This window comes from Pseudorasbora parva, chromosome 23, assembly GCF_024679245.1.
Source record: "Pseudorasbora parva isolate DD20220531a chromosome 23, ASM2467924v1, whole genome shotgun sequence".
Lineage (NCBI taxonomy): Eukaryota > Metazoa > Chordata > Actinopteri > Cypriniformes > Gobionidae > Pseudorasbora > Pseudorasbora parva.
Window position 1 is genome coordinate 25,029,274 of NC_090194.1, and position 19,991 is coordinate 25,049,264.

General features: G+C 39.9%; 3 protein-coding genes across 3 annotated transcripts; all 3 read right to left on the reverse strand.

Annotated features, from left to right (window-relative positions):
- Positions 1-2,015, reverse strand: LOC137062216 (zona pellucida sperm-binding protein 4-like). Its single transcript, XM_067433064.1, has 8 exons — positions 1,514-2,015; positions 1,251-1,438; positions 1,087-1,184; positions 858-1,015; positions 583-775; positions 366-513; positions 194-266; positions 1-108 (listed from the first exon to the last, which is right to left on the reverse strand). The coding sequence occupies exons 1-8, from the start codon at positions 1,974-1,976 to the stop codon at positions 32-34; spliced, it is 1,398 nt and encodes a 465-aa protein (XP_067289165.1). The 5' UTR covers positions 1,977-2,015; the 3' UTR covers positions 1-31.
- A 6,188-nt stretch (positions 2,016-8,203) lies between these two features.
- On the reverse strand, positions 8,204-10,228 carry LOC137062317 (zona pellucida sperm-binding protein 4-like). Its single transcript, XM_067433185.1, has 8 exons — positions 9,717-10,228; positions 9,454-9,641; positions 9,290-9,387; positions 9,061-9,218; positions 8,786-8,978; positions 8,569-8,716; positions 8,397-8,469; positions 8,204-8,311 (listed from the first exon to the last, which is right to left on the reverse strand). The coding sequence occupies exons 1-8, from the start codon at positions 10,177-10,179 to the stop codon at positions 8,235-8,237; spliced, it is 1,398 nt and encodes a 465-aa protein (XP_067289286.1). The 5' UTR covers positions 10,180-10,228; the 3' UTR covers positions 8,204-8,234.
- A 6,193-nt stretch (positions 10,229-16,421) lies between these two features.
- LOC137062253 (zona pellucida sperm-binding protein 4-like) lies at positions 16,422-18,439 on the reverse strand. Its single transcript, XM_067433106.1, has 8 exons — positions 17,935-18,439; positions 17,672-17,859; positions 17,508-17,605; positions 17,279-17,436; positions 17,004-17,196; positions 16,787-16,934; positions 16,615-16,687; positions 16,422-16,529 (listed from the first exon to the last, which is right to left on the reverse strand). The coding sequence occupies exons 1-8, from the start codon at positions 18,395-18,397 to the stop codon at positions 16,453-16,455; spliced, it is 1,398 nt and encodes a 465-aa protein (XP_067289207.1). The 5' UTR covers positions 18,398-18,439; the 3' UTR covers positions 16,422-16,452.
- Between the last annotated feature and the right edge of the window lie 1,552 nt (positions 18,440-19,991).

Below are 19,991 nucleotides of genomic sequence, written 5' to 3' on the forward strand. Positions count from 1 at the left end.
TTGAGTTTCATGTTTATTAAGACCATTAAAGTCACATGACCATGGTAACTTCTCCACTAGACACCACAGTTTGTCCAACGGAGACTGTCTTGACATCAGCATCTCTTCCTGGAAAAGAAATGGCAGAATTGTGAGGGGCATTTAAAAAACAAATTCTCATGGTTCCTGAAGTCAGTTTACAGCAAGCACTCACTTTTCCTAGCGCAGCTTTGCTCACAGGAGCCAGAAGAGGGGTGGCACACCGCTGTACTACAGTGGATGAAGATCTAGCAGAGAGGGAAAAGGGTCAAGCCACATAAGCCACTATAAAAAACAAAAAAAACAAAGACTAATATCAAGGGTTCAGGCAAGGCTGTGGAGCTTACGGTTTCCTGCAGAGGAGCAAGTGATGCTGGATCCACAAATGTGAACATCTTCACAACAAAGCGCTTGTAGTGGGTTGGGAACTGAAGACCAGAAAATCCAGCCACCGGAACCAGTGTGGTCAGGTAACGGTCATCCCGGTAAGGGCATCTGAAAGGCAAAGGGGCAGTCAGAAAGGCCTTACAGCACACTAGATGGATGAAGACCAGCCTTACTCACCCATCTACCAGAAGGTCCCACTGGGGTAGACTGAGTGGGCTGGGGGTTGATGTTGCCCAGCAACGTCCCAGCATCAGGACAATGTTGGGGTCAGTCCTCTCCAACACGCGCACCTCAACAAACACAGGCTCCCGCAGGACTTTTGTGATCGGATAATCAGCATCACTGTAGTAGGACGTGTACGCCTCATCCCCTGAGGAAGAACACAGCGTTTAAACAGAAACTGCTGCAACCTGGAGTTGTAGAAAATCATCCATACTTGGACAGACACTTGCCTTCTGCACAGCCTTTGGTGACACATTGACCATTTGCCAGTCTAAGCTCCACCCTGAGGGGTCCAGAAGCAGCTACTGGTGGAGGTGCAGGAACAGTGTTGACCTCCACAACCAGAGCTTCCACAGAAGTACCAGAGTACCTACACTGGAAGAGAAGCCTGGACAACAAACAGAGAGCTTGTAGCATTTGTAAAGGATTAACATGCATGCTAGACAATAAGTCACCTACTCAAAATGGCTGTCCCTTGTGATGGAACCAAGTGGTCCGACACCCACTTCATACGAGGAGGTCATTCTGTTTTCATACACCACATATCCACTGTCCTCCTGCAAATAGTAACTGTTGGCATCCAGTCCATTCTAAGCAGAAGAGAAGCACAAGCAGCTACTCACCATCATGCTCGTGCCACATGCAGTGACAGGGAACTGGTATATAGCAAAGGAAGGTGTGGATCCCACAGGACTGCAAGGTGGGTCATTTCCACCCAGGAGACGGACTGAATCCAGGCTCAAGCGAGGCAGAGTGACATCTCTAGCCACCACTACCACAAACTGACCATCTCTTATACACTGGACAGTCACTGGAACAAAGAGAGCAGGTTATTGCTGAAGAGAAGTTTAACATGAACCCCTTTAAATTGACTCAACACTCTTACCTGCCTTCCCATAGTAACACTGCTGTCCGTTAAAGCAGCAGTTGAGCGCTCCACAGTCAGCACCACTGATACCATCTGGGCCACATTGGATCTGCTCATAATCAGCTACAACGCATTTGTCAAGGGGCTCTGCCTGCACCACTGGCTGCTTAGACTGAACCTGCTGTTGAATCGGTTGACTAGCTTGTTGTTGAACCCACTGAGAAGACGGTTGACTAGCTTGTTGTTGAACCCACTGAGGAGACTGCTGACTAGCTTGTTTCGGAACCTGCTGATTAGCTTGTTGTTGAACCCACTGAGGAAACTGTTGACCAACTTGCTTCTGAAGCCGCTGGTCAGTTTGCTGTAACATCAGAGCTTGAGGATTCTGGGGCAGATTACTCCACTGTGGAACAGCATGACAGAAAGCACAAAACCACACACAAAGTGCCAGAGACTGCACTGCACACCAACTTCCTGCCATTGTTCAACAGCTAGTCACACTGTTGAGATGCTGCCCTTTGGTCTTTTTGTATTCCACAGATTTTGGCTAATTAACGATAATCCCTTCCCTCTTCATTAACAATCACGATTCTCCAGACTTGCCCAAATGGGAGCTTATGCTACCAGAAGATTCTCATTGGTTCTCAAATATATACACGTGTGATATTTCTTGATTCCAATTGGCCAGATTTGTCATATTGAAGACAAGTAAAAAGGTTCATGCACAGGTTTGGGTTTGCTACTAGAGCTTGCTCAAAATACTTTGAGTAGATGTTTGGTGCATTCTGCTTTGCTTGTAGACATGTTGAAATATTAACTAGCATTATATACCTATTTTTAGTGATGGGCAGACCGAGGCTTCGTGAAGCACTGAAACAGTTGAAGCAAATGTGCCGAAGCTTCGAAACAACGAAACAACACCCGACACCCGTCTCCATGACGCCATCTAGTGGACACTGGCGTGTATTGATCTGAAATAACCTTGACTGTGATCTACTGTTTGTAAAAAAAACACACAAAAAAAAACACGTTTTTAACATCTGGCTCACAACTACTTGGTTTTGTAACCTGTAGCCTCCTCGTTGTAAATAACTTTAGTTTTTTGTTTTGTTTTTTTGAAAAATTAAGATTATTAAAAGAAATAAAGCCACAATGTGTCATTTGTTCCATAACATTTTTATTAAAAAATATGAATTAAGACATACAAATGAGTGAAAATTACTGAAAGTTAAGTTAATGGATCCGATCCTGCATTCTGGGTCAATACAATACACACATCTCACTTTATGTGGTGTTTCCAAATGGAAATGCTCCCACACCAGATGTAGTACGAGATTTCGTTTTTGATTTAAAAAAGCATTGTCATTTCATCATTGCGATATTTTAGAGAAGCATACATTTTTAAGCTTTGATAATTTTAGGCGTTTAAGTACACTTGTTTAGTCTACAAAATGTGACATAATCTTGCTCCCACTCCACTGCATGGCTTTTTCCAAAGACTTGACAGTGGAGGTTATACACGGGCCTGTGTCAAAGGAGACTGCGTGATAGGCTCACCACTTTTGGGCAAAATGTTTTGTCAGTAATAGGTGGTAAACTCTGGAATAGCTTGCCCCTTTCAACAAGAGAATGTCCTACACTCAACACCTTTAAAACTCACTTAAAACAGTGGCTTCTTGAAAACCAGAGGTGTACTCATATTTAACTGTCATACATTTATCAATAGCACATGTACACTTACACTGTAAATCTGAACGTAGTATAGAGGTGAATGAACAATGTCTTGCCATTTGTGTAATTTTTTGTTTAGTTTTTTGGTGAATGATGTTGTATGATTGTTGGCTGTCTTTGTTATTTTTGTTATCTGCCTATAGGGACTGCAGATGAAAAGTAGTTATTTTTACTAATTCTGGCATATTTGCATGGTGTATTTTTATACAACAATGTTCATGAATATGCTTGGTCCCTATTAAATAAACGAATAAAATAAAACAAAAATATATCACCTATGAATATCTATCTATCTATCTATCTATCTATCTATCTATCTATCTATCTATCTATCTATCTATCTATCTATCTATCTATCTATAATTCTATCTGTCTATCTATCTATCTATCTATCTATCTATCTATCTATCTATCTATCTATCTATCTATCTATCTATCTATCTATCTATCTATCTATATATATAATTCTATATCTATAATTCTAACTTAGCCTATATGAATGTGTTACTAGCCTATATCTATCCTATCGGTCACTGATCAGTCAATATATCTCTTTTAAATCTAGCCTAAATATAACTAACCATAGCGCACAATAAATCTCACTTATATCACAAAATCTCTCTCCTCTGACAAAAACCCACGAGGTGAAGATGGGTTAACTTCACTTGTAAACTGTGGGGAATGAGGTTCATTCAGATGTGTGACTGTGCGGTTTGTTCCCGCCCCTTTTAATCAAAGCAGTTTCGACAGGCGCACCTGATGAAACACTTCGGTGCTTCGTTTAGCGGCAGTCACGTGGCATGGGTGTGTCGAATCACAGCTCGGAGCAGCGTTTCGAAGCATCCGCGCTTCGGGATCTCGATGCAGCGTCGAAACGTCAGGTTCGCGTCAGCCATCCCTACCTATTTTAAAACAGAGAAATCTAAATATCTAAAGAGCAAGTAAAATCAAATATTTCTGATATAATATTATCATTAAATTATGTGAGGTAATACAGCCCAAATACTCAGAAAAAAAATGGCAGAAATAGACTTCATACAATCAGACACCTAAAAGTTATTTGTAAAGCAATTTAAGAGTATGTGAGATAAAATACAGTTAATGTCTTTTTGTTTTACTCCTGGGCACTGCAAATTTCCTCCGCTGCTACATATACAAATTGCGCAATATTAATATATTTTCAATCATATATGTCCTACATGGTAAAAAATAAAAAAAAAATAAAAAAAAATTGCTGGATGCTAAATATTGTATGTGTTAAAATATAGCCATACAAGGTCAATGCATACATTGCAGTAGCTATATTAAAAAAGGCTTTAGTTTCCTTTATTCCTTTATATTTCCTTTAATATAGGCTATTTTGCATATCTTTGCAGTATATTCCCATATATTTGTTTCGTAATAGTGTTCTACCTATACAAACTATTTGTTAACAGTAATATCAGCAATATTTAAAAAAAAATAATTAAACCTAAAAAATAGCCTTAGTTCTGTCATCGCAAACTGCGCATGCGTCAACGCGCCGCGGCCAGGCGGAAATCAATCGCGGGTTCATTGCCTCCGCCTATGATATGATTGCCTCCCAGCGGGACCGCGAATTTTCGAGCTCCCTGTAAGATTTGTGTTTGACATGTCATTCTCAATGCAAATGTTAACTTATTTAATGGCAAGATTTGCTAAAAGATTTGTAAATTGTTTGTTTCTGTAATCATGTCGGTGCCACAGCCTTAGTGTTAGGGAATGTACAGGTAACGTTAGCCTAATTATGCTGCAAAATCAAGCTCTTCTCTTATATCGAATCCTCTTTAAATTCAAATTCATGACCAGTGTTTTGTTTTCCTCTAGTCTCTGCATATCCACATTCATCAATACATCATGCTTCAGGTCAGAGGTCACTCTTTTGGCGTAAGTAGACACGCACGGTTAACTGCCGGAAGATATTTTAGTCTATAAAGTCAAAAATATGGTTATTTTTCTAATAAAAAATGCATAGCTTCTCTTCAGAAGGCCTTTATAAAAATATTTTTTTAAATGTCCTGATAATTTACTCACCCCCATGTCATCCAAGATGTTCATGTCTTTCTTTCTTCAGTCGAAAAGAAATTAAGTTTTTTGAAGAAAATTTTCCAGGATTTTTCAGCATATAATGGTTTTCAGTTGCAACCAAAATACTGAAGGTCCAAATCAATGCAGTTCCGCCTCTGTGTTTACAAAGCGCTCATGTGGAGACTAATACAAATGCCCTTTAGCACAAAAAAAGGGTAAAACAACAATACATGATGATTTTGAAGTTGAAAATTGTGTTTTTGCTAAAGGCCGTTTGTATTAGTCTTCACACGAGCGCTTTGTAAACACGAGGGCGGGACTTCTGCTTACGTCTATGTGACCATTTACATGTGATTATGTCATCCTTGGCACCTCGCAGAGCTGAGCAAGTTGAACAATGAGGGTTAAAAAAGTATATTCATTTTTTTAAATGATCATTTGACTAGATAAGACCCTATTCCTTATCTGGGATCACGCAGAGGCTATGAAGCCCTTTGAAACTGCATTGATTTGGACCTTCAACATTTTGTTTGCAATTGAAAAGCATTATATGATGAACAAGTCTGGAATGTTTTCTTCAAGAAACTTAATTTCTTTTCCACTGAAGAAAGAAAGACATGAACATCTTGGATGAGATGGGGGCGAGTAAATTATCAGTCAATTTTAATTTTGGTGTGAACTAATCCGTTAATTATCGTTGATTGATGGCCATTATACTGTGTTCAATGTATTTTGTTGTTGTTTTTTGGGTTTTCTTTTTTTCCTGAGCAAAGTTCAGTTTGCTATCAAGTTGGAATTGTAAATAACTCATGTGGAGTATAATTTGAGTGTTTCATTTTGTGTTGAAATAAAAGTGTTTCCATCACAAATGTGTGTATGTCATTGATTGAAATCATATATGTTAGAGATGTTGTAATAATGACTGAAATCATGTATGATTATTATATGTAGTTTATATGTATAGTATATAAAACTTGAAGAGCTAGCACACCATTTCCCTATTAAAAAATATGAAATCTGAATGAAAAGGATATAAAAAAATGAAAAAATGTAAATAAATCCTATATGACTTTAATTTGACTAGCATATGATTCAGTATAAGAACTTTATATGATTTGTATATGAATATCAGGTATTTGCCACTAATACCATATACCATTGCATACTGTTTACATGTAAAACTCATATTTTTGCAGTATTCATACATGACCCAAAAATACCCTACAAGTTGTCTGTGTGCTCTTTAGTATGAAATGGGCCATAAACGGTCCGATTTTGTGTATGGCATATATGGGACTTACATTAAACATACAAGATAATTCTGAATGATTTAAGCAAGGAAGATATATGGTTGCCATATATGAACCATATAGGTTTTTTTTCTTCATATGGGGTAGTAGATAACTAGGTGTTGGATTGTCCTTAATTTAGTAAAAATACGTAAGGTGGCTTCGTCACGTCTCACTCCGCGATTGGAGTGTTGATGTCAGAATACCTTTTATCCAACTGCAATGTTTTTGATCCTTCTCTAACTCATCAAGCTTGGAACATACTCTGCAAGAATAAGACACTTGTTTGTTTTCTCGAGGTGGCAAGAACAAGAACAAAGTTTGTTCTGGTCAGTACATTCTCTAACTCTACTGACCTTACCTTGTATCAGTCTCTTCTCTCTTCTTTCTCTACAAATGTCTCCACTGCTAAAACAACATACTACCACAACAAAATCAACAATTGCTCTGACTCTCGCGCACTCTTTAAAACATTCTCCTGTCTTCTTTGTCCTCCTCCTCCCCCTCCTTCATCAACTCTTACAGCTGATGACTTTGCATCATATTTCACAAACAAAACCTCTCTCATCAGCAACCAGTTCTCCTCACCACAAACTGACACGCACATCTCAACAACTAACGCGAACACGGTTCCATCCTTCTCTCCGAGGCAGATATTTCTAAACTCATCCTTTCCAATCACCCTACTACCTGTCCACTTGATCCTATACCCACTCACCTCCTTCAGGCCATTTCTTCTTCAATCACTCCTGCACTCACTCACATTGTCAACACTTCTATTCACACGGGAACCTTTCCCACAGCATTTAAGCAGGCTCGGGTAACCCCACTGCTTAAGAAACCCTCTCTGAATCCAGCACTTTTAGAAAACTACACTGATGACCATTGCTGCGTTCCACTCCACTTTAAGACAGGCACTTGCAAACTTCCCTTAGCACTAAACCATTTTGTAAAGGAAAATAAATAATAAATCAACTCCATAGTGGATTCGAAGTGATCAAGGGCTTAGGGCGTTCCAGTTCAGTCCATTGCAAAGTTTCCGCCAGTAGTGGGCACTCAGGCAACGTAAGCAATGACGCACATCCGAGTGAACGAGACGGAGGGAAGTTTGCAAGTGAAGGGCATGATAAAAACGGAACGCAGCACATGTCCACTGTCTTAGTTCCATTCATTGCCAATGAAAAACTCCTATACAGATTCCCCATTAGTTCTAGCAGGTCACATTAGTCAAGCTGGCATCACCTGACTACATCTACCTATTAGTCCAATGTGGTTGTCTGAGGAAGGGCAACATGCTTGTTGCTTAAGGCTTTCATTACATGTGCTTGGGGAGCCCTTTCGCTGCTCTTATCTACAATGCACAGGGAGTTCTTGCCTGGAACAGAACCATACCACCAAGCTAAACTATATGCTAAATATAGAGGATAACTGAGGGTAATCCCTGTCACTAATTTGAAGTGTTCCACAAGTGGACAGGGGAGGTTTAGATGGACAGACCCTTGACTCATTATGACAGGATGAGACTACACATGTACTTAAGACATTCTAAGTCAACCCATTTCATATAAAGTCTGGTTAAGATTAGTGACCCAATAAAGCAAACCCAACGGCATCAGAAAGCAAGACCAAAGAGACACTGCTGTTGAGTTTCATGTTTATTAAGACCATTAAAGTCACATGACCATGGTAACTTCTCCACTAGACACCACAGTTTGTCCAACGGAGACTGTCTTGACATCAGCATCTCTTCCTGGAAAAGAAATGGCAGAATTGTGAGGGGCATTTAAAAAACAAATTCTCATGGTTCCTGAAGTCAGTTTACAGCAAGCACTCACTTTTCCTAGCGCAGCTTTGCTCACAGGAGCCAGAAGAGGGGTGGCACACCGCTGTACTACAGTGGATGAAGATCTAGCAGAGAGGGAAAAGGGTCAAGCCACATAAGCCACTATAAAAAACAAAAAAAACAAAGACTAATATCAAGGGTTCAGGCAAGGCTGTGGAGCTTACGGTTTCCTGCAGAGGAGCAAGTGATGCTGGATCCACAAATGTGAACATCTTCACAACAAAGCGCTTGTAGTGGGTTGGGAACTGAAGACCAGAAAATCCAGCCACCGGAACCAGTGTGGTCAGGTAACGGTCATCCCGGTAAGGGCATCTGATAGGCAAAGGGGCAGTCAGAAAGGCCTTACAGCACACTAGATGGATGAAGACCAGCCTTACTCACCCATCTACCAGAAGGTCCCACTGGGGTAGACTGAGTGGGCTGGGGGTTGATGTTGCCCAGCAACGTCCCAGCATCAGGACAATGTTGGGGTCAGTCCTCTCCAACACGCGCACCTCAACAAACACAGGCTCCCGCAGGACTTTTTTGATCGGATAATCAGCATCACTGTAGTAGGACGTGTACGCCTCATCCCCTGAGGAAGAACACAGCGTTTAAACAGAAACTGCTGCAACCTGGAGTTGTAGAAAATCATCCATACTTGGACAGACACTTGCCTTCTGCACAGCCTTTGGTGACACATTGACCATTTGCCAGTCTAAGCTCCACCCTGAGGGGTCCAGAAGCAGCTACTGGTGGAGGTGCAGGAACAGTGTTGACCTCCACAACCAGAGCTTCCACAGAAGTACCAGAGTACCTACACTGGAAGAGAAGCCTGGACAACAAACAGAGAGCTTGTAGCATTTGTAAAGGATTAACATGCATGCTAGACAATAAGTCACCTACTCAAAATGGCTGTCCCTTGTGATGGAACCAAGTGGTCCGACACCCACTTCATACGAGGAGGTCATTCTGTTTTCATACACCACATATCCACTGTCCTCCTGCAAATAGTAACTGTTGGCATCCAGTCCATTCTAAGCAGAAGAGAAGCACAAGCAGCTACTCACCATCATGCTCGTGCCACATGCAGTGACAGGGAACTGGTATATAGCAAAGGAAGGTGTGGATCCCACAGGACTGCAAGGTGGGTCATTTCCACCCACGAGACGGACTGAATCCAGGCTCAAGCGAGGCAGAGTGACATCTCTAGCCACCACTACCACAAACTGACCATCTCTTATACACTGGACAGTCACTGGAACAAAGAGAGCAGGTTATTGCTGAAGAGAAGTTTAACATGAACCCCTTTAAATTGACTCAACACTCTTACCTGCCTTCCCATAGTAACACTGCTGTCCGTTAAAGCAGCAGTTGAGCGCTCCACAGTCAGCACCACTGATACCATCTGGGCCACATTGGATCTGCTCATAATCAGCTACAACGCATTTGTCAAGGGGCTCTGCCTGCACCACTGGCTGCTTAGACTGAACCTGCTGTTGAATCGGTTGACTAGCTTGTTGTTGAACCCACTGAGAAGACGGTTGACTAGCTTGTTGTTGAACCCACTGAGGAGACTGCTGACTAGCTTGTTTCGGAACCTGCTGATTAGCTTGTTGTTGAACCCACTGAGGAAACTGTTGACCAACTTGCTTCTGAAGCCGCTGGTCAGTTTGCTGTAACATCAGAGCTTGAGGATTCTGGGGCAGATTACTCCACTGTGGAACAGCATGACAGAAAGCACAAAACCACACACAAAGTGCCAGAGACTGCACTGCACACCAACTTCCTGCCATTGTTCAACAGCTAGTCACACTGTTGAGATGCTGCCCTTTGGTCTTTTTGTATTCCACAGATTTTGGCTAATTAACGATAATCCCTTCCCTCTTCATTAACAATCACGATTCTCCAGACTTGCCCAAATGGGAGCTTATGCTACCAGAAGATTCTCATTGGTTCTCAAATATATACACGTGTGATATTTCTTGATTCCAATTGGCCAGATTTGTCATATTGAAGACAAGTAAAAAGGTTCATGCACAGGTTTGGGTTTGCTACTAGAGCTTGCTCAAAATACTTTGAGTAGATGTTTGGTGCATTCTGCTTTGCTTGTAGACATGTTGAAATATTAACTAGCATTATATACCTATTTTTAGTGATGGGCAGACCGAGGCTTCGTGAAGCACTGAAACAGTTGAAGCAAATGTGCCGAAGCTTCGAAACAACACCCGACACCCGTCTCCATGACGCCATCTAGTGGACACTGGCGTGTATTGATCTGAAATAACCTTGACTGTGATCTACTGTTTGTAAAAAAAACACACAAAAAAAAACACGTTTTTAACATCTGGCTCACAACTACTTGGTTTTGTAACCTGTAGCCTCCTCGTTGTAAATAACTTTAGTTTTTTGTTTTGTTTTTTTTGAAAAATTAAGATTATTAAAAGAAATAAAGCCACAATGTGTCATTTGTTCCATAACATTTTTATTAAAAAATATGAATTAAGACATACAAATGAGTGAAAATTACTGAAAGTTAAGTTAATGGATCCGATCCTGCATTCTGGGTCAATACAATACACACATCTCACTTTATGTGGTGTTTCCAAATGGAAATGCTCCCACACCAGATGTAGTACGAGATTTCGTTTTTGATTTAAAAAAGCATTGTCATTTCATCATTGTGATATTTTAGAGAAGCATACATTTTTAAGCTTTGATAATTTTAGGCGTTTAAGTACACTTGTTTAGTCTACAAAATGTGACATAATCTTGCTCCCACTCCACTGCATGGCTTTTTCCAAAGACTTGACAGTGGAGGTTATACACGGGCCTGTGTCAAAGGAGACTGCGTGATAGGCTCACCACTTTTGGGCAAAATGTTGTGTCAGTAATAGGTGGTAAACTCTGGAATAGCTTGCCCCTTTCAACAAGAGAATGTCCTACACTCAACACCTTTAAAACTCACTTAAAACAGTGGCTTCTTGAAAACCAGAGGTGTACTCATATTTAACTGTCATACATTTATCAATAGCACATGTACACTTACACTGTAAATCTGAACGTAGTATAGAGGTGAATGAACAATGTCTTGCCATTTGTGTAATTTTTTGTTTAGTTTTTTGGTGAATGATGTTGTATGATTGTTGGCTGTCTTTGTTATTTTTGTTATCTGCCTATAGGGACTGCAGATGAAAAGTAGTTATTTTTACTAATTCTGGCATATTTGCATGGTGTATTTTTATACAACAATGTTCATGAATATGCTTGGTCCCTATTAAATAAACGAATAAAATAAAACAAAAATATATCACCTATGAATATCTATCTATCTATCTATCTATCTATCTATCTATCTATCTATCTATCTATCTATCTATCTATCTATCTATCTATCTATCTATCTATATATAATTCTATCTGTCTATCTATCTATCTATCTATCTATCTATCTATCTATATATATATATATATATATATATATATATATATATATATATATATATATATATATATATATATATATAATTCTATATCTATAATTCTAACTTAGCCTATATGAATGTGTTACTAGCCTATATCTATCCTATCGGTCACTGATCAGTCAATATATCTCTTTTAAATCTAGCCTAAATATAACTAACCATAGCGCACAATAAATCTCACTTATATCACAAAATCTCTCTCCTCTGACAAAAACCCACGAGGTGAAGATGGGTTAACTTCACCTGTAAACTGTGGGGAATGAGGTTCATTCAGATGTGTGACTGTGCGGTTTGTTCCCGCCCCTTTTAATCAAAGCAGTTTCGACAGGCGCACCTGATGAAACACTTCGGTGCTTCGTTTAGCGGCAGTCACGTGGCATGGGTGTGTCGAATCACAGCTCGGAGCAGCGTTTCGAAGCATCCGCGCTTCGGGATCTCGATGCAGCGTCGAAACGTCAGGTTCGCGTCAGCCATCCCTACCTATTTTAAAACAGAGAAATCTAAATATCTAAAGAGCAAGTAAAATCAAATATTTCTGATATAATATTATCATTAAATTATGTGAGGTAATACAGCCCAAATACTCAGAAAAAAAATGGCAGAAATAGACTTCATACAATCAGACACCTAAAAGTTATTTGTAAAGCAATTTAAGAGTATGTGAGATAAAATAAAGTTAATGTCTTTTTGTTTTACTCCTGGGCACTGCAAATTTCCTCCGCTGCTACATATACAAATTGCGCAATATTAATATATTTTCAATCATATATGTCCTACATGGTAAAAAATAAAAAATAAAAAATAAAAATTGCTGGATGCTAAATATTGTATGTGTTAAAATATAGCCATACAAGGTCAATGCATACATTGCAGTAGCTATATTAAAAAAGGCTTTAGTTTCCTTTATTCCTTTATATTTCCTTTAATATAGGCTATTTTGCATATCTTTGCAGTATATTGCCATATATTTGTTTCGTAATAGTGTTCTACCTATACAAACTATTTGTTAACAGTAATATCAGCAATATTTAAAAAAAAATAATTAAACCTAAAAAATAGCCTTAGTTCTGTCATCGCAAACTGCGCATGCGTCAACGCGCCGCGGCCAGGCGGAAATCAATCGCGGGTTCATTGCCTCCGCCTATGATATGATTGCCTCCCAGCGGGACCGCGAATTTTCGAGCTCCCTGTAAGATTTGTGTTTGACATGTCATTCTCAATGCAAATGTTAACTTATTTAATGGCAAGATTTGCTAAAAGATTTGTAAATTGTTTGTTTCTGTAATCATGTCGGTGCCACAGCCTTAGTGTTAGGGAACGTACAGGTAACGTTAGCCTAATTATGCTGCAAAATCAAGCTCTTCTCTTATATCGAATCCTCTTTAAATTCAAATTCATGACCAGTGTTTTGTTTTCCTCTAGTCTCTGCATATCCACATTCATCAATACATCATGCTTCAGGTCAGAGGTCACTCTTTTGGCGTAAGTAGACACGCACGGTTAACTGCCGGAAGATATTTTAGTCTATAAAGTCAAAAATATGGTTATTTTTCTAATAAAAAATGCATAGCTTCTCTTCAGAAGGCCTTTATAAAAATATTTTTTTAAATGTCCTGATAATTTACTCACCCCCATGTCATCCAAGATGTTCATGTCTTTCTTTCTTCAGTCGAAAAGAAATTAAGTTTTTTGAAGAAAATTTTCCAGGATTTTTCAGCATATAATGGTTTTCAGTTGCAACCAAAATACTGAAGGTCCAAATCAATGCAGTTCCGCCTCTGTGTTTACAAAGCGCTCATGTGGAGACTAATACAAATGCCCTTTAGCACAAAAAAGGGTAAAACAACAATACATGATGATTTTGAAGTTGAAAATTGTGTTTTTGCTAAAGGCCGTTTGTATTAGTCTTCACACGAGCGCTTTGTAAACACGAGGGCGGGACTTCTGCTTACGTCTATGTGACCATTTACATGTGATTATGTCATCCTTGGCACCTCGCAGAGCTGAGCAAGTTGAACAATGAGGGTTAAAAAAGTATATTCATTTTTTTAAATGATCATTTGACTAGATAAGACCCTATTCCTTATCTGGGATCACGCAGAGGCTATGAAGCCCTTTGAAACTGCATTGATTTGGACCTTCAACATTTTGTTTGCAATTGAAAAGCATTATATGATGAACAAGTCTGGAATGTTTTCTTCAAGAAACTTAATTTCTTTTCCACTGAAGAAAGAAAGACATGAACATCTTGGATGAGATGGGGGCGAGTAAATTATCAGTCAATTTTAATTTTGGTGTGAACTAATCCGTTAATTATCGTTGATTGATGGCCATTATACTGTGTTCAATGTATTTTGTTGTTGTTTTTTGGGTTTTCTTTTTTTCCTGAGCAAAGTTCAGTTTGCTATCAAGTTGGAATTGTAAATTACTCATGTGGAGTATAATTTGAGTGTTTCATTTTGTGTTGAAATAAAAGTGTTTCCATCACAAATGTGTGTATGTCATTGATTGAAATCATATATGTTAGAGATGTTGTAATAATGACTGAAATCATGTATGATTATTATATGTAGTTTATATGTATAGTATATAAAACTTGAAGAGCTAGCACACCATTTCCCTATTAAAAAATATGAAATCTGAATGAAAAGGATATAAAAAAATGAAAAAATGTAAATAAATCCTATATGACTTTAATTTGACTAGCATATGATTCAGTATAAGAACTTTATATGATTTGTATATGAATATCAGGTATTTGCCACTAATACCATATACCATTGCATACTGTTTACATGTAAAACTCATATTTTTGCAGTATTCATACATGACCCAAAAATACCCTACAAGTTGTCTGTGTGCTCTTTAGTATGAAATGGGCCATAAACGGTCTGATTTTGTGTATGGCATATATGGGACTTACATTAAACATACAAGATAATTCTGAATGATTTAAGCAAGGAAGATATATGGTTGCCATATATGAACCATATAGTTTTTTTTTCTTCATATGGGGTAGTAGATAACTAGGTGTTGGATTGTCCTTAATTTAGTAAAAATACGTAAGGTGGCTTCGTCACGTCTCACTCCGCGATTGGAGTGTTGATGTCAGAATACCTTTTATCCAACTGCAATGTTTTTGATCCTTCTCTAACTCATCAAGCTTGGAACATACTCTGCAAGAATAAGACACTTGTTTGTTTTCTCGAGGTGGCAAGAACAAGAACAAAGTTTGTTCTGGTCAGTACATTCTCTAACTCTACTGACCTTACCTTGTATCAGTCTCTTCTCTCTTCTTTCTCTACAAATGTCTCCACTGCTAAAACAACATACTACCACAACAAAATCAACAATTGCTCTGACTCTCGCGCACTCTTTAAAACATTCTCCTGTCTTCTTTGTCCTCCTCCTCCCCCTCCTTCATCAACTCTTACAGCTGATGACTTTGCATCATATTTCACAAACAAAACCTCTCTCATCAGCAACCAGTTCTCCTCACCACAAACTGACACGCACATCTCAACAACTAACGCGAACATGGTTCCATCCTTCTCTCCGAGGCAGATATTTCTAAACTCATCCTTTCCAATCACCCTACTACCTGTCCACTTGATCCTATACCCACTCACCTCCTTCAGGCCATTTCTTCTTCAATCACTCCTGCACTCACTCACATTGTCAACACTTATATTCACACGGGAACCTTTCCCACAGCATTTAAGCAGGCTCGGGTAACCCCACTGCTTAAGAAACCCTCTCTGAATCCAGCACTTTTAGAAAACTACACTGATGACCATTGCTGCGTTCCACTCCACTTTAAGACAGGCACTTGCAAACTTCCCTAAGCACTAAACCATTTTGTAAAGGAAAATAAATAATAAATCAACTCCATAGTGGATTCGAAGTGATCAAGGGCTTAGGGCGTTCCAGTTCAGTCCATTGCAAAGTTTCCGCCAGTAGTGGGCACTCATGCAACGTAAGCAATGACGCACATCCGAGTGAACGAGACGGAGGGAAGTTTGCAAGTGAAGGGCATGATAAAAACGGAACGCAGCACATGTCCACTGTCTTAGTTCCATTCATTGCCAATGAAAAACTCCTATACAGATTCCCCATTAGTTCTAGCAGGTCACATTAGTCAAGCTGGCATCACCTGACTACATCTACCTATTAGTCCAATGTGGTTGTCTGAGGAAGGGCAACATGCTTGTTGCTTAAGGCTTTCAGTACATGTGCTTGGGGAGCCCTTTCGCTGCTCTTATCTACAATGCACAGGGAGTTCTTGCCTGGAACAGAACCATACCACCAAGCTAAACTATATGCTAAATATAGAGGATAACTGAGGGTAATCCCTGTCACTAATTGTAAGTGTTCCACAAGTGGACAGGGGAGGTTTAGATGGACAGACCCTTGACTCATTATGACAGGATGAGACTACACATGTACTTAAGACATTCTAAGTCAACCCATTTCATATAAAGTCTGGTTTAGATTAGTGACCCAATAAAGCAAACCCAACGGCATCAGAAAGCAAGACCAAAGAGACACTGCTGTTGAGTTTCATGTTTATTAAGACCATTAAAGTCACATGACCATGGTAACTTCTCCACTAGACACCACAGTTTGTCCAACGGAGACTGTCTTGACATCAGCATCTCTTCCTGGAAAAGAAATGGCAGAATTGTGAGGGGCATTTAAAAAACAAATTCTCATGGTTCCTGAAGTCAGTTTACAGCAAGCACTCACTTTTCCTAGCGCAGCTTTGCTCACAGGAGCCAGAAGAGGGGTGGCACACCGCTGTACTACAGTGGATGAAGATCTAGCAGAGAGGGAAAAGGGTCAAGCCACATAAGCCACTATAAAAAACAAAAAAAACAAAGACTAATATCAAGGGTTCAGGCAAGGCTGTGGAGCTTACGGTTTCCTGCAGAGGAGCAAGTGATGCTGGATCCACAAATGTGAACATCTTCACAACAAAGCGCTTGTAGTGGGTTGGGAACTGAAGACCAGAAAATCCAGCCACCGGAACCAGTGTGGTCAGGTAACGGTCATCCCGGTAAGGGCATCTGAAAGGCAAAGGGGCAGTCAGAAAGGCCTTACAGCACACTAGATGGATGAAGACCAGCCTTACTCACCCATCTACCAGAAGGTCCCACTGGGGTAGACTGAGTGGGCTGGGGGTTGATGTTGCCCAGCAACGTCCCAGCATCAGGACAATGTTGGGGTCAGTCCTCTCCAACACGCGCACCTCAACAAACACAGGCTCCCGCAGGACTTTTGTGATCGGATAATCAGCATCACTGTAGTAGGACGTGTACGCCTCATCCCCTGAGGAAGAACACAGCGTTTAAACAGAAACTGCTGCAACCTGGAGTTGTAGAAAATCATCCATACTTGGACAGACACTTGCCTTCTGCACAGCCTTTGGTGACACATTGACCATTTGCCAGTCTAAGCTCCACCCTGAGGGGTCCAGAAGCAGCTACTGGTGGAGGTGCAGGAACAGTGTTGACCTCCACAACCAGAGCTTCCACAGAAGTACCAGAGTACCTACACTGGAAGAGAAGCCTGGACAACAAACAGAGAGCTTGTAGCATTTGTAAAGGATTAACATGCATGCTAGACAATAAGTCACCTACTCAAAATGGCTGTCCCTTGTGATGGAACCAAGTGGTCCGACACCCACTTCATACGAGGAGGTCATTCTGTTTTCATACACCACATATCCACTGTCCTCCTGCAAATAGTAACTGTTGGCATCCAGTCCATTCTAAGCAGAAGAGAAGCACAAGCAGCTACTCACCATCATGCTCGTGCCACATGCAGTGACAGGGAACTGGTATATAGCAAAGGAAGGTGTGGATCCCACAGGACTGCAAGGTGGGTCATTTCCACCCAGGAGACGGACTGAATCCAGGCTCAAGCGAGGCAGAGTGACATCTCTAGCCACCACTACCACAAACTGACCATCTCTTATACACTGGACAGTCACTGGAACAAAGAGAGCAGGTTATTGCTGAAGAGAAGTTTAACATGAACCCCTTTAAATTGACTCAACACTCTTACCTGCCTTCCCATAGTAACACTGCTGTCCGTTAAAGCAGCAGTTGAGCGCTCCACAGTCAGCACCACTGATACCATCTGGGCCACATTGGAGCTGCTCATAATCAGCTACAACGCATTTGTCAAGGGGCTCTGCCTGCACCACTGGCTGCTTAGACTGAACCTGCTGTTGAATCGGTTGACTAGCTTGTTGTTGAACCCACTGAGAAGACGGTTGACTAGCTTGTTGTTGAACCCACTGAGGAGACTGCTGACTAGCTTGTTTCGGAACCTGCTGATTAGCTTGTTGTTGAACCCACTGAGGAAACTGTTGACCAACTTGCTTCTGAAGCCGCTGGTCAGTTTGCTGTAACATCAGAGCTTGAGGATTCTGGGGCAGATTACTCCACTGTGGAACAGCATGACAGAAAGCACAAAACCACACACAAAGTGCCAGAGACTGCACTGCACACCAACTTCCTGCCATTGTTCAACAGCTAGTCACACTGTTGAGATGCTGCCCTTTGGTCTTTTTGTATTCCACAGATTTTGGCTAATTAACGATAATCCCTTCCCTCTTCATTAACAATCACGATTCTCCAGACTTGCCCAAATGGGAGCTTATGCTACCAGAAGATTCTCATTGGTTCTCAAATATATACACGTGTGATATTTCTTGATTCCAATTGGCCAGATTTGTCATATTGAAGACAAGTAAAAAGGTTCATGCACAGGTTTGGGTTTGCTACTAGAGCTTGCTCAAAATACTTTGAGTAGATGTTTGGTGCATTCTGCTTTGCTTGTAGACATGTTGAAATATTAACTAGCATTATATACCTATTTTTAGTGATGGGCAGACCGAGGCTTCGTGAAGCACTGAAACAGTTGAAGCAAATGTGCCGAAGCTTCGAAACAACGAAACAACACCCGACACCCGTCTCCATGACGCCATCTAGTGGACACTGGCGTGTATTGATCTGAAATAACCTTGACTGTGATCTACTGTTTGTAAAAAAAACACACAAAAAAAAACACGTTTTTAACATCTGGCTCACAACTACTTGGTTTTGTAACCTGTAGCCTCCTCGTTGTAAATAACTTTAGTTTTTTGTTTTGTTTTTTTGAAAAATTAAGATTATTAAAAGAAATAAAGCCACAATGTGTCATTTGTTCCATAACATTTTTATTAAAAAATATGAATTAAGACATACAAATGAGTGAAAATTACTGAAAGTTAAGTTAATGGATCCGATCCTGCATTCTGGGTCAATACAATACACACATCTCACTTTATGTGGTGTTTCCAAATGGAAATGCTCCCACACCAGATGTAGTACGAGATTTCGTTTTTGATTTAAAAAAGCATTGTCATTTCATCATTGCGATATTTTAGAGAAGCATACATTTTTAAGCTTTGATAATTTTAGGCGTTTAAGTACACTTGTTTAGTCTACAAAATGTGACATAATCTTGCTCCCACTCCACTGCATGGCTTTTTCCAAAGACTTGACAGTGGAGGTTATACACGGGCCTGTGTCAAAGGAGACTGCGTGATAGGCTCACCACTTTTGGGCAAAATGTTTTGTCAGTAATAGGTGGTAAACTCTGGAATAGCTTGCCCCTTTCAACAAGAGAATGTCCTACACTCAACACCTTTAAAACTCACTTAAAACAGTGGCTTCTTGAAAACCAGAGGTGTACTCATATTTAACTGTCATACATTTATCAATAGCACATGTACACTTACACTGTAAATCTGAACGTAGTATAGAGGTGAATGAACAATGTCTTGCCATTTGTGTAATTTTTTGTTTAGTTTTTTGGTGAATGATGTTGTATGATTGTTGGCTGTCTTTGTTATTTTTGTTATCTGCCTATAGGGACTGCAGATGAAAAGTAGTTATTTTTACTAATTCTGGCATATTTGCATGGTGTATTTTTATACAACAATGTTCATGAATATGCTTGGTCCCTATTAAATAAACGAATAAAATAAAACAAAAATATATCACCTATGAATATCTATCTATCTATCTATCTATCTATCTATCTATCTATCTATCTATCTATCTATCTATCTA